Genomic DNA, 14,264 nt, shown 5'->3' on the forward strand with positions numbered 1-14,264 from the left:
AGTGAATTTCTTGCTCTTCAGGTTATACTGCCCAGAGAAAAGAAGCTGTGGCTGCTGTGTCTTTAGGGACCTGGTGTATGCGGTATCCAATCTGTTGTAGCCTGGGGCTTTTTGGTCGCAACTAAATGAGTGTAGAAACAATTGTACACTATAAGGCAATACAGTAGCATTAAGGATACTCTTTCCTCTGATATGTAGTATGTGGCAACTAGGGTGAAACCCCCAGTTACATAGTATGTTTTGCCAGTCAGGTAAAGCAGTTCTGTTTTCCTAATTTAGAAGTTTGATGGTAAATGGTTGGAGACACCACATCTATTTATAGGTAGCCTGAGTGCCAGATTTGTTATCTCCTTTCCCCAGGCTTGATAAACGAAAGAATGTTGGACTTAACTATTGGTAGTGTCTCCATTAATGAATAGGGGAGTCTGGAGAAAACACGTGAACAGGAAATTCAAGGGCACCTAGTGTTGTTTTTATCAGTCCAGGAATTGTAGACTTGCAAATTGTATCCTGTTCTTTTTCTGAGGAAAGAAAGAGCTTTAGTAATAGACAAAGAACAGTGTTAAATCCATTAGAGGAATAAATTTGCAATATAATAAGTGCCACTCATCTAGATCATTCTTTGTAATAATTTGGTCACTTCTGTTCTTGGTTTTGTTTAATTTGGAATTTTTAAAGCCTATTTTCTCTGGCTGGAAGGAAAGAATTTTTTCTTCTTTTTAAGGCTACTTTCTAAAAGATATTATTTAATTGAGATCAGGGGTGGGATATTTGCTTTTTCTGTAATTGCATCCCTCAAGTAGGATTTGTTTCTGAACGTTAACATAACACTAATGATTCTGTAGTTTTTAATCCAAAGGAAACTATTATATGTGAAAATATAATTTAAAATCCATTAGAGTTGAGTTGTTATCATCATTTACTGAATGCCTACTGTGTGCTCAATACTTTGCGAGTTGTTGAGTAGACACAGGTTTTGATCTGCTTTGGTTTTTAAACAAAGTATACATATTTGCAGGTATGTATGTATAACTAGAATGGAAAGTATTAATCATGATCAAATTATATAGTTTGTGTGTGTGTGTGTGTATACACATACACATACATTCCATACATATGGAACTTGTTTTTCATTACTTGGTATCCACCTTTGGGTTTTGGAGTTAAATTCATTACATCTTTTTTTTTTTTTTTTAATTTTTTTAATGTTTATTTTTGAGTGAGAAAGACAAAGTGCGAATGGGGGAGGGGCAGAGAGAGAGAGGGAGACACAGAATCTGAAGCAGGCTCCAGACAGCAGAGCTGTCAGCGCAGAACCCGATGCGGGCTCAAACCCACGAACTGCGAGATCATGACCTGAGCCAAAGTCAGACGCTTAACCAACTGAGCCACCCAGGTGCCGTGCCATGTGACCTTTCTAAGCTTCAGTTCTTTACCTTGCAGGGCTGTTGTAAGGAGGAAATGCAGTCATGCATAGAAAGTGCCACTCTCTTGAATCCTCTGGAGGAAAAGGGGAGAAATCAGTGAATAAAATATCACAAAATTCCTGATAGGCACGACCATTCAGTGTATGTGAGTTGCCTTTGTTTATCGTGCAAAGCTAATTTGATTTGCTGTAGGCTGTGAAGAGACATGAATGATTTTAAACAAGTGACACAATCAACTTCTTGTTCTAAAAATCTTTAGAGTAGTCCACAGAGGAACAAGTTTGTGAGGCTAAAATAATAATGTTGTATTTGGACATAATGACTTTAAGACTCTTGTAGTACCTTGAGATGTAAAACCAATAAGAGGGCAGTAGAACTTGGAATTTGTCATAGGTAAACTTACTATTAACCTGCACTTGACTTGATTGATGTTGAAGAACAAGAAAGGTCTTTTGGTCCATTCCATTATCCCTGGAGTCTACTGTTGTTCAAATCCATACACAGAGGTCTGTATCTTCACGTAATTAGGGAGAGGTGGGTGTTGGGGTGTAGGTTGGGGGAATACTTTCCAGCTAACAGTGCAACGTTGGATGCTCACTGTTGGCAGTCTGCATCTTCTCTAGATCTGTTGTGATCTCCATCCAGATCAGCAAAAACCTCCTTAATGCATGGAACCATCCTAGTCTTTTTTGGTCCAGATGTAGACTGTAGTAGGCAAGTTTCTTGTGGTTGGTGCCACCCACTGGTAGCAGCCATCACAGTTCAGTCTGTGCCCCCTGTGAAGCAGTCATTTTGCTACATTCCTTATCTTGTCTAATTGTCCAATTATCTTCTTCAAACCAGTACTATGTTTGGCTTGCCTGGTGGTTTTTCAAAGATGGCACTTGAGTGACTAAGTAGACCGCAAGGCCCAGTTAAGGCCACAGAACATCCCTATTGTCACCTGGCTTGATTCATACATTTCTGTTTTCTGCCTGGTTCAAATGAGTATCATTTGAAAATGAAATGGACCTTATAGTCTGGAGACGTATACTGGACCTTGTTATAGAGCTATTTGAAATGACATAGAATTCAGAATGAAATAGGGCACCCTGGACTCCATCCAAAGGGGGCTTGTTTTGCAAAGTTGTTTTCCCATAAAACATATACATAAGAATTACTTCAGACTGATTTTGTGTGCATATTTGATCCACTGCTTCATGTTTCATAGAATTTATATTCTAGAAGTTGCTTCTTACTATTTAGCTGAACTACATTAACTCTTAGGAGACTTAACATTGAGTGCAGGCATATGTATTAGCCAAATCTTGTGGATTTTTTTGCAGTGATCAATAAAACCAACAAAATACATCGAACCTTTCTTGTTCTGAATGCTTGTTGACTACAGCCTTTTGTATAAAATGTGTCCATGTTGTGTGTGGATTGGTGCTTCCTTACTCTTATTCATCCCTGGTTTTGCCAACACAAAATTAATTTCTATTGCTTTGGGAATAGTGTATCTTCCTCTTTCTTTTCTAGCACTGTCTTCTTTATAATGTGGAAAACTTGGATGTTTTAACTGTTACGGTAAAGTTTTGCTTCGTAGGAATTAAACCGTCTCCAGAGTTTACTATGAGGGATAGAAAGTGTTTTTCTACTGAACAATTTGTGTTTATATGTTGTTTCAGTGTCTGTTACTATGGCAATGACGGCAGGGACTGCAGCCTCCTTTCCTATGAGCAACCATACCCGGGAAAGAGTGACTGTGGCCAAGCTCACGTTGGAGAATTTTTACAGCAATCTAATTTTACAGCATGAAGAGAGAGAGACCAGGTATAGTAAAGGCTAATCAGACTTTTCTGTTTGGTTTAAGAAGCTCTTATGCTGCAAGTGGAGTGTAAACACATTGTCCATTAATAATATGAATATTGTGGGTCCCTGTATGCTGTTTTTAGGTTTCCTCTACTGACAGTGCCTCTAATTATCTTAACAGAATGGTTTCTTGTCCTCTGCACCCATATCCTTCTATCACATGTCAATGATATTTTAAATAAAACATTCCCAGCTGTGAAATTATAATATATCCTTATACTATAGGAATAATTAATTCTAATCCAAAAGCATGTATAGTGGGAATGAGGGTGGAAGAATACAAACATTAATGATGTGTTATTCTGCCTTCAGAAAACTATTAAGGCAGGTAATGCACATAAATATTACATGACAGTGAGAAGCATCACTAAGAGAAGGTCAAAGAAGGCAGAGATTGCTTTTGAGTAAAGCAACTGGGAGGGCTTCATAAACAGTGGTGGCATTTATCAGAGCTCTTAAGGAACAGTATTAATCATACATGCAGAAAAGGGAGAAGGAAGAGATAAAAGAGCAGGAGGAAGGATATTACAGACAGAAGAAATCACCTTCAGTGCTGGGTCAAGCAAGAGCCAGTTTAGCTCATGCTGGATTTCAGCATTTCCTGGGACCCTTGACTGCTTTGTTAATGTAGATATCCTCATGGGAGTAGAGAGCCTTGAAGATTTTTGAACAGAATCAGTGATCATGGGTGTTTCTCTAGAGGAGTACTTTAGTTGTGTTGTACAGAATGGATTGTGGGTAGAGAGAGAAGGAACAGGAAAGGCTAATGATGTAGTCCCAGCGTGTGGAAAGGAGGCTTGAATTAGGATCATGACAACAACAGTAGAATAGAATTTAGAAGTGAGAAAGATTGACAGAAGTGGCGACTAGCCAGAGACGAAATGTCAGATAGGTCTAACTACATATCAGACAAGCTGAACAGAGAATTGAACTAGAAAATAAAACTTCAATAATTATTCAGAAGTCAACTGGAGACACAGAGTAGGAACATATGAAGGAGAGTTAAATATGGAGCAGAGTGAGGAAAGCTAACGTATCTTTAACCAAAGTTCCTAAAGGAGGAGAAGAAAGGGGTTGGAGCAGAGGCAGGTTAAACTAAGAGTTCACCATTGGCAGAACTTCCAGAAGATTCAATTTAGGCTGAAGGAAAGTGATTACAAACAGAGCTAAATATAAATGTGTGGATAAATCTCAACACAAATTGTATGAAAACAAAAACAATGATGATAAAGTCTTAAACATTTTTTAAAGTAGATTAAAATATTTCCCAATGATAGGCTCTCAGTCAGGAGGGAAGTCAGTGGAATTAAAGTGTTGCTAGAGATCTGTGTATCTCCATGATAGAGATACGACGTACAGAGGGGTAAAGATTGATTCATTTCAGACTAACAGAGTTTGTAACTTCCAAACTAATGAAAGGAAAATAATGAAATGAGGAAAACAAAACCCCAGTTGAAAATAAGGCGAGGGAAAAAGCAAAGCTGAAACGCCAAAAAGTCGACAGAAATAGAGACCACGCAATCAGTTAGAAATGAATGCAAACATATGAGTAATTACATTAACTGTAAATACAATGAAAGTCTCTGGAAATGATGCAGTCGCCAAGGAGAGTAAACGAAGTAGAAGAGAACCAGGGAAAGAAAGACTACTTTTTTAGGAAGCAGACACTTAAGTTATGCATCAGAATTTTGAAGGCTTGTTGTCTTTTCTTGATGAAATCTTTGAGTAATTCAGTTTTGCCCTCTATTTCCAAACAAAGGAAAGTAAAAATAAAAGTATCTGCTGTAACTTTAAAAAAAAAAAAAAAAAAAAAGGCAGTTGCAGCTTGGTGCCATGGAAATCATATTAAACAGTCAGCTCGTATTTATTAAAGCTTGGACTTTAGGATTACATGTGATAAATTTTTAAGGCTTAACTAACTGGATAAATACATAAGCCAAACAGAGTACCAATCAGAACAAAACATCAGAGCACTTAGGAAGAAAACTAATTTCTTTGAAAGGTGCACAGGAAGTCACAGGTCTTCTTGTTTAGATATGGTGGAAACGTACAAAGGCTACTGCCTCTCTCTCCAGAGTCAGGGATAATTTCATGAAGAGTTGGTTTTGGCAAGGATTGAGGAAAGGGGACAGTAGAGATGTGACAGAAGAGTGAAGTTGCTTGTATATTGATAGGCCGTCCCAGATGAATGGTCCCTTACACTGTGGATTCTCTCTACAGAGGAGAAAGCTCAAAATCATTCAGCAGGCAGCCTTGCAACTCCCAGAGGGGCATGGTAGCAGACACAGAGCTTATTCCATTCTAAGGGTTGGGCTTAGAAGAACAGTGTGTAAATAAAAGATTAAAACCAGTATGATAAGCACCAAGATGTCTATTACAAATGTTGACGAAGTAGGCAGAGAACATGTCATTACGTGTTGTTGCCATTGGGGTGCTGATCTATGAACAGGCTTTAGATATTTTTGTTATGAATTTTCCATAAGAGTGGTGGGTTAGGAAAGTGCCTACCTTCAGACATATTATCGTAAAGGACAAATACTAAAAAATGTATTTGATGATTTCAATCCTCAACCCTTAGATACTCTCCCATGTAGTTAAATCCTGGAAAGTCAGTCCTATTCTAACATAGTCCAACACCAATTAGGAAGAGTACTCTCAGGTTCATATTCAGGAAAAACCAATATGATAGAAATAAAATGCTTAATATTCTGTTGGAAATGAGCTGCAAAATTTGTATCAGAGCCATCTCCCTAGTTCCTAGTGATTTAATTCATCCAGTCATCCCGCCTTCCTCCCCATCCCCACAGTGCTTAGTTTCACTTACTTCAGTGGTGTCATTTAAAAACAATGAGTACCTGAACTTGACTATACCTAGAAAAGCAAATGTTCTGGTCGTTAGTGGGTTTTTTTATGTACATATATGACTCCAGTTTTCAAAGAATTAGAATAAAATACACTCAATTGCATTGAACATTTTTCTTGATTAGGAAATCAAGCTTAGACTTGAAATGAAGGACTTACACAAGCTCAGTTAGCTAATAAGCTATTAGAATTGGGATTCAAACAGGGATATCCACCTTAAATATTTATACTTTTAGTCACTATAGTTACCTTTATATACTTCCAATATAAATATTGATAAATGTTAATGATTTTGGTGGTTTGAATATTAGATAACAGATTTTCCTTATTAGAACATTAGTCATCTTTGCTAATCATTGATTTAAGCAGCATTAAGAAGGAAATTTTTCATTTGGCCAGTATGAGAAAGTGATTTGAAATCTGGGTTGGGTTTAATTTTGAGAAAGAAAACTATTCTTAGTGACTTTTTTTTTTTTTTTTTTTTTTTAGCATAGCAAACTGAAGGGGTAAACTCAAATAAATAAGTGAACATTTCTTAAATGGGAATAGTTAGGAATGTATTTAAAATTTAAATTATTTTTTCTTTGAAAAGGCAGAAGAAATTAGAAGTGGCCATGGAAGAAGAAGGATTAGCAGATGAAGAGGTAATGTTAGCTGTAATTACTGTGACTGTAGGTAACAGTACTCTATACTTGAAAGTTGCTAAGAGCGGATCTTAAATGTTCACACTAAAAAAAAAATTACTTATGTGAGGCAATGGATATGTTAACAAGCCTTTTTGTGGTAACCATTTTACAATATATATGTGCATCAAACCATCGCGCTCTAAGCTTGCGTTATGTCAATTATATCTCAAGAAAGTTGGGGAGGGAAAGACTAATTACTGTATAATGGCAACCCCAGTGTCTTTGTCCTCTATTGATATCAGATAATTTTATAACTTAGGTAACATGGATTTCATCATTTGAATATGGGCTTCTTTGTTGCTATGATGGAGATCTTTAAAGAGGCAGCTTTTTTTAATTCCAAGAATATAGATTTAGTGAACAGTATCTATAGTATCCGGAGAGCATGGAACAAGAAGAGAGGGCTCTAAGAAGAATCCGTGAATTGCCAAATCTTCTCACATTTTTTCCTGAATATATCTTAAAACCCTCTAGTTCTCTAGTCCAGTGCCTCTACCCTACTTTATTTTTTTTTAAGTTTATTTATTTATTTTGAGAGAGACAGAGACAGAGACAGAGAGAGCACGTGAATGGGGGAAGGACAGAGAGAGAGATGGGGACAGGGGATCCAAAGCAGGCTCTGCGCTGACAGCAGAGAGCCTGATACCGAGTTTGAGCTTGAACTCATGAGTCATGAGATCATGACGGGGGCAAAGTTGGACACTAAACCGACTGAGCCATCCAGGCGCCTGCCTCTACCCTACTTCAGACTACTGTGTAGTTCACTTAAAGAACAACTGCCTCCAGCTGGTGTCTTCCCACCACCAGGTTTTCTGCATACACTATCCAGAGTTTCCTGTCTGAAAACAGGTTTGAGAGGCGCCTGGGTAGCTCAGTCGTTAAGGGGCTGACTCTTGATATTGGCTCAGGTCATTATCTCCTGGTTACTGGGATCCAGCCCTGCGTCAGGCTTCAGGCTGACAGTGCAGAGCCTGCTTGGGATCGTCTCCCTCCCTCTCTATTCCTCCCCTTCTCATGCACGCATGCACTCTCTCTCTTTAAATAAATAAACTTAAAAGAAAAATAAAAACAAGTTTGATCACATCACTCTTTTGCTTAACACCCTTCATGGGCTCCTAAGTACTCTCAGATAAGGGTAGACCCTTAAACATTAATGTGCAAGACCCCTCACAGTTTGGCCTCTGCTTTGTCTCTTTCACCTCATCTCTTGTCACCCACCTCCATGCTGACCACCAATATTGAGTTACTTTAACTTCCACACTCTTGCCTTTCATCTGTTATTTCTGCCACTTAGAAGTTCCTTACTCCTGCCCAACTCCTCTTATTCTTTAAGAAGCTCTGGGTCTCACTTTGGGCCTCAGTTCCACTGGGAAATCTTCCCTAATATCTTGGGGTACTCTTCCCACATTCTGCATTAACAGAATGTTAATGTGTCCATGTGTCTGTGTCCATGGGGCAGCCTAAAATATCTCCCCATAGTAGAAACTCCATAATGTCTTACTCAGCTATATACCTCCAGAGCTGGCAGGGGCTATAAGAAATAGTTCGTGAATAAATGAACAATGACCTTTCCCTCGAGGAGTTTACTGACTGGAAAGAGAGATCATGTATGTGTGTATATAAATATATGTATACATGATAGATTCTGGCAAACTTTAAAAATACAGGGATTTCCCCCCACCTAATTCAGGGGATCAGAAAAGGTTTGGGAAGAGGTAACAGTTGATTTGAATGTTGAAAAAAATAGGTAGATTTACACAAGAATTAATAAATACATATAAAATAATGCAGAACAATGAACTATGAAGGATGCAGTAGAGGAAAGAGCACGGTAAACTGACACCATGTAGTGGAAAGGCTAGCCTTGAGATAGCTTACTGAGCGAGGTACGCTTTATTTTCTAGGCAGTAGGGGGGTACAACCTAGATTAATTTGCTCAACAGTTTCAATGATCAGAAAGGAATTTCTGTGTTCAAAGAGCAGTCTAACAAATGATGACTTGAACGCAGTTATTTAATCTTCCCTGTACCTTTCCTAGGACTTTACCTGTATTTTTCTGTTGGAAATGCTTAAGTGAAATAAAATATATTTAATGATTTGTACTACAGGTGGTTACTTTGTTAATCAGTTGACTCAACCTAGAAAATCTAAATTATTTACATAAAATTACTATAATATTTTAAAAACTCATTTAATTTATATCCTTTACACTTTAAGTGAGAAAGGTAATGGTTTCGATCTGTATTATACCCTATAGAGAAAAAATAAGGCCAAGCACATCTGTCCGCACATTTATTTATTAGTATTAATAACTTTCTTATCCTTAATAATCTTATAATTATAATTGTATTAATGTACATTGTACATCATTATATCGATACAGAAATCTCAAGCATAAGGTCCTAATTCAGAATTTAGAGGGAGAAATTATAAAAACAGATGCCCAGGGGCCAAGCAGATAATACAAATGAAGGAAGCTGGCCGGCTTGGTTTCGTGACATCTTAGGTTATATGTTCTTTTGACCCAACACACTTTATCTGCATATTCAACTCCTAAGAATATTCTTTCACTTCCACAAAGAAATAGATTCTTTGTTTTTCTCTTTCTAAAATATTTGGTCCTCCGCGTTTATATTTTGATAGAGACATACCACCTTTCACTTTACTAAAAGAGAACAGGAGCACCAGTCCAATTCTGCATGTCCCCTGATGACTGGCATCAGTGGTGGATGCTGACAAGTTAGAGACCTGATGTCTATTAAAGGGGGAATGACTGCCACTTTGGCCGAGTGTGGCCAAGTTCCTGTTTTTCAGGAGAAACTGGAAATCTGGACTTTTATGTGAAATCACCTGCTTTTTAAAATATCGGCAAATAATTCAAGTGTCCTAAAAACAACTTGCAGGCCAAATCAAATATTTTCGAGGTTGAATACAGTTTGTAACTCTCAGTTTGCAACTGCTGGTCTGCACCAGGAAGTGCTGAATACATTTAGAAATATTTTTGGGGCGCCTGGGTGGCTCAGTTAGTTAAGTGTCTAAGTGTCTGACTTCAGCTCAGGTCATGATCTCACGGTTTGTGGGTTCAAGCCTCATGTTGGGCTCTGCTGACAGCTCAGAACCTGGAGCCTGTTTGGATTCTGTGTCTCCTCCTCTTTCTCTATCCCTCCCCCACTCCCACTCTGTCTCTCTCTCTCTCTCTCTCAAAAATAAATAAACATTAAAAAAAATAAAAACTATTTTCCTAAATTCTTCTAAAGAACTTGTAGAAAGTGTGATATGATTTATACCTACAAATAGTGCCCTTTAATAACTATAAAATTTCTAACATTTTTCTGTGAAGATATTTTAATTCCACAAATGCTTATTATTAGGCCCATGCTAGGTCCTAAATTATGTCAAATTGTATAAAATAGACATCCTCTCTTATCCTTAATATAAAATATGTTGGAGCTATCATTATGTGGGGTGGATTTTTTAAAAATAAAATTGTTTTCTAAAAATCTAATTTTAGGCGCACCTGGGTGGCTCAATCTGTTGAGTGTCTGACTTCAGCTCAGGTCATGATCTCGCAGTTTGTGGGTTTAAGACCAACATCGGGCTCTGTGCTGACAGCTTAGAGCCTAGAGCCTGCTTCAAGTTCTGTGTCTCCCTCTCTCGCTGCCCCTCCCCTGCTCAGTCTCTGTCTCTTTCTCAAAAATAAAACATTAAAAAAAAACTAGTTTTAAAATGAAAAGTAATATTTATCCCTAATTTATTTGTAATAGAAAATCTTGGTGAAGTAATTTGTGAAAGTTATTTGTAAAAAAATAAACCATATAATGTGATCATGTAGAATGTCTCTGCAGAATTGAAGTTGCCAACTGAACTCTTTCCTATCTCGGAACTTCTGTGTACCCTGTCTTATATAAAAACTGAACATCCCACAGATCAAGAGTTTGAGGAATTGAGGAACACCCCCCCTTTTTTAAAAGTTTATTTTGAGAAAAAGTGTGCAAGCTTGGGGAGGGGCAGAAAGAAAGGGAGAGAGAACCCCAAGCAGGCTCTGTGTTAGCACAGAGCCGGATGTGGGGCTTGATTTCAGGAAGCTGAGATCATGACATGAGCCAAGATAAAGGGTCAGATGCTTAACCAGCTAAGCTACCCAGGCACCCCAGGGAACACTCATTTAAAAAGGAATGGAGAAAGGAAGAAAACGATGTATGTCTAATTTCATCTTACTTAAGAATTACCATCAGACATGCAATATTATTCACTCTCATGGAAAACCAAAACAGACAAATTTAAGCTGCTTTTAAAGGGAGCCATGAAATGTTAAATGTGTTTCCAGATTTTGTTGTCCTGTTTGGTGAGAAAGGATATGATTACCACAAAAATGTTACTTGTTTTTCAAGGCTGTTTAATCTACACAAGTCATGAACAGATATATCAATGTGCTTTTTCATCAATATATATATTTTTTAGCTTATTAATTTTTTTATTTTAATTCCCAGTATAGTTAGCATACAGTGTTGTATTAGTTTCAGGTGTACAATATAGCGATTGAACGATTCTATACATTACTCTGCTCATCATATCACCAATATATTTTTTTTAACACTAGCTTGCTTCAGCTCCCTCCAGACTGCAACACTGATTTTAAGACTAATAGATCATGAAATAGGTTTTTCATTTTTCTGTTTTTAAAAGTAACCTCACAATGTTATAGTCATGTCCCATTTTTGTAAAATTGTATGCTCTATATACTTGTGATTTTCCCTTTTTGCCGTTAAACAGCTGTGCCCCAAACTATATAAACATTGTTTGCTTGCTGCATTACACGACCTATCAAATATTAGTGAAAATTATTTTCTTTAGTGGCCTCTCTTCTGTTGATTTTGAGCACAGTTTATTAAAGTATGTAATGAGGTCATCTTTTTCATTTAGATTAGACAAGTTTCTGAAACTACACCCAACTCTACTACATTTTATAGTCCATAAAGTCAACAGTCCAGAATGTCTTCTGAAATTCTTACATTTATTCATTTATATACTTAAAACAACCCCCCCAACCCTCCTTGCTGCTTTGAAAGACATGATACTGTAGTGCCACCATGTGGCCTTTTTAAATTATAGTCTTTTTTTTTTTTTTTTCCTGGAGGGACACAGGGGGCGGGGGTGGTGGGGGGGGGGGTGTAAATTATAGTCTTACAACAAGCTACATTTGGGGGTTCTTAGGTGGTTCAGTTAGTTAAGCATCTGACTCCAGCTCAGGTCATGATCTCACAGTTCGTGACTTTGAGCCCCGCATCAGGCTCTGTGCTGATAGCTCAGAGCCTAGAGCCTGGTTCAGATTCTGTGTCTCCTTCTCTCTTTGCCCCTCCCCACCCACACTCTCTGTCTCTCTGAAAAACAAACATTTAAAAAAAAAAAAAAAACAAGCTACATTTTTGGGCTTTTTTGTCTTATTAGTATTTTGGTTATTTTTAAAAAATCACTGAAGGAGCATTTTTGAACAAAAAGAAATCTTCACTGTTTCCACCATTGATATGAAGACATCATTTCCGGATTTCATCTTCTTAGATTAACTTTGTTCAAAGTATCAGAATTCCATTGCACTGGGGATACACATTTACAGATTCCCAGTTAATTGATAGCTTGCCATACCTTTTTGAAAGCAGATATACACAGGAGTAGTAAGAGACTACTCAATGGTTATACCTTGTACTGTGTTTAAAAGCAGTGTTTCTGAGCTGTTATGGTCATTTGACTTGCCTTTTCTTCAGAATGGAATTCCTGAAAGCCTGGTAGAGTTCATTTGAAGATGAACAGGTGCTTAATTTTTTTGATTTTGTTTATTTCCCACTGTATGTTGCCTCAACTAGGAACTAACAGAATGTCAACAGAGTTTTGTTTGGTAAGGGGAAAAATGAGGTTTAGAACAATGAGATAAATGCCTATTCCAAATGTAACCTTCAGGTATTTCATAATGTTTCTTATTAATGGCAGTTATTTTTTGGTGACTTTTAGAGAGTGAATTATGAAATTACTGACTTGAATATTTTAACGAATTCTTCATGTAATCATTATGTTTTTTGGCAGTTTCATATTTTTAGGAGGTTGTGTGCCAAATCTCAAGGAGTTTATTAAAATTTATCTAAGAAAAAATTCTGTCAAAAGCAAATCTCTATGGAAACATGCTGTTTGTTATTTTGGTGTGCTAAGTCTCAGTAGTTGTCACAGAACAGCCTTGGAAATTAGGGAAGTGAAGCAAAGTAGATTGCCTGACTGTAAAATTCATTATCAGAATACTATTAGCATTTCCTAAAGTTTAATTTTTATTTATAAATTAAGTTAGCATGTAGATGAAATATGTGATGAGCTCATTAAGGTGAAATAGTTAATGGAATCCACCTGAAGAATAAGATTTATCAATTGTTAAGAATGAAAAAGTTTCTTAAGATTGCTTTATTCTTTCCATGCTTAACAAATACTCAACTTTGGTAAACTTAAGATAATATTTAAGATACTTTACTCCCATTTTTATATATCTCATCTTTTAATAATATTTAAGATACTTCCATTTTGATGTATCTCATTTTTTAACACTATAGCCTTCATTGAAAACAAAATCATCTTTTTAAATTCTTTTTTTAATAGAAAAAGTTACGCCGATCACAGCATGCCCGAAAGGAAACAGAGTTCTTACGGCTCAAGAGGACCAGACTTGGCTTGGATGACTTTGAGTCTCTGAAAGTTATAGGAAGAGGAGCATTTGGAGAGGTTACTTTTTTTTTTTTTTTTTTTTTAAATGTTTGTTTATTTTTGAGAGAGAGACAGAGTGCAAGCAGGGGAGGGGCAGAGAGAAAGGGAGACACAGAATCCAAAGCAGGCTCCAGGCTCTGAGCTGTCAGCACAGAGCCCAACACAAGATCATGACCTGAGCTGAAGTCGGATACTTAACTGACTAAGCCACCGAGGTGCCCCGAGATTACTTCTTTTCTAAAGGCACTGCTATTGAAAGTATCTATCTTCATTCAGATAGTTTAAAATATATATTAAAATAGTTTAATATAGCAAAATAGTTTAATTTTAATGAAATTCCTAAAATATAAGCAGTGGCAAATTGCCACTGATCTCTTTAAAGAAACTTACCTTTTGCTCCTAAATCAATAGTAATGACCGTTCAACATTGATAGTATGATCAATTTTTACATTCTAGGTGCGGCTGGTTCAGAAGAAAGATACAGGCCATATCTATGCAATGAAGATATTGAGAAAAGCTGATATGCTTGAAAAAGAGCAGGTATGAGTTCTTTAACACATGTAACCAAAGGAGCACCACTGACTAGGTGTTAGAGTAAATGTAAATATTGGAATTTATAAAAAGGAATCTACACATCTTACTATATATAGTCCTATTAATTTTTTTGATAGCTTGTTTCATTGTTTCTCAATTCTC

General features: G+C 36.9%; 1 protein-coding gene across 2 annotated transcripts in view; it reads left to right on the forward strand.

The window, feature by feature from the left end:
* Positions 1 to 14,264, forward strand: part of STK38L (serine/threonine kinase 38 like) — an 85,460-nt gene that overhangs the window by 48,815 nt on the left and 22,381 nt on the right. For both annotated transcript variants that reach the window (XM_045466223.1, XM_045466224.1), the window contains 4 exons: positions 3,095 to 3,239; positions 6,733 to 6,784; positions 13,463 to 13,585; positions 14,025 to 14,108. In XM_045466223.1, the coding sequence (XP_045322179.1) occupies positions 3,106 to 3,239; positions 6,733 to 6,784; positions 13,463 to 13,585; positions 14,025 to 14,108 (393 nt within the window). In that variant the 5' untranslated portion in view covers positions 3,095 to 3,105. The remainder of the gene's footprint in view (positions 1 to 3,094; positions 3,240 to 6,732; positions 6,785 to 13,462; positions 13,586 to 14,024; positions 14,109 to 14,264) is intronic.

The sequence above is a fragment of the Leopardus geoffroyi genome, chromosome B4 (genome assembly GCF_018350155.1).
Source record: "Leopardus geoffroyi isolate Oge1 chromosome B4, O.geoffroyi_Oge1_pat1.0, whole genome shotgun sequence".
NCBI lineage: Eukaryota > Metazoa > Chordata > Mammalia > Carnivora > Felidae > Leopardus > Leopardus geoffroyi.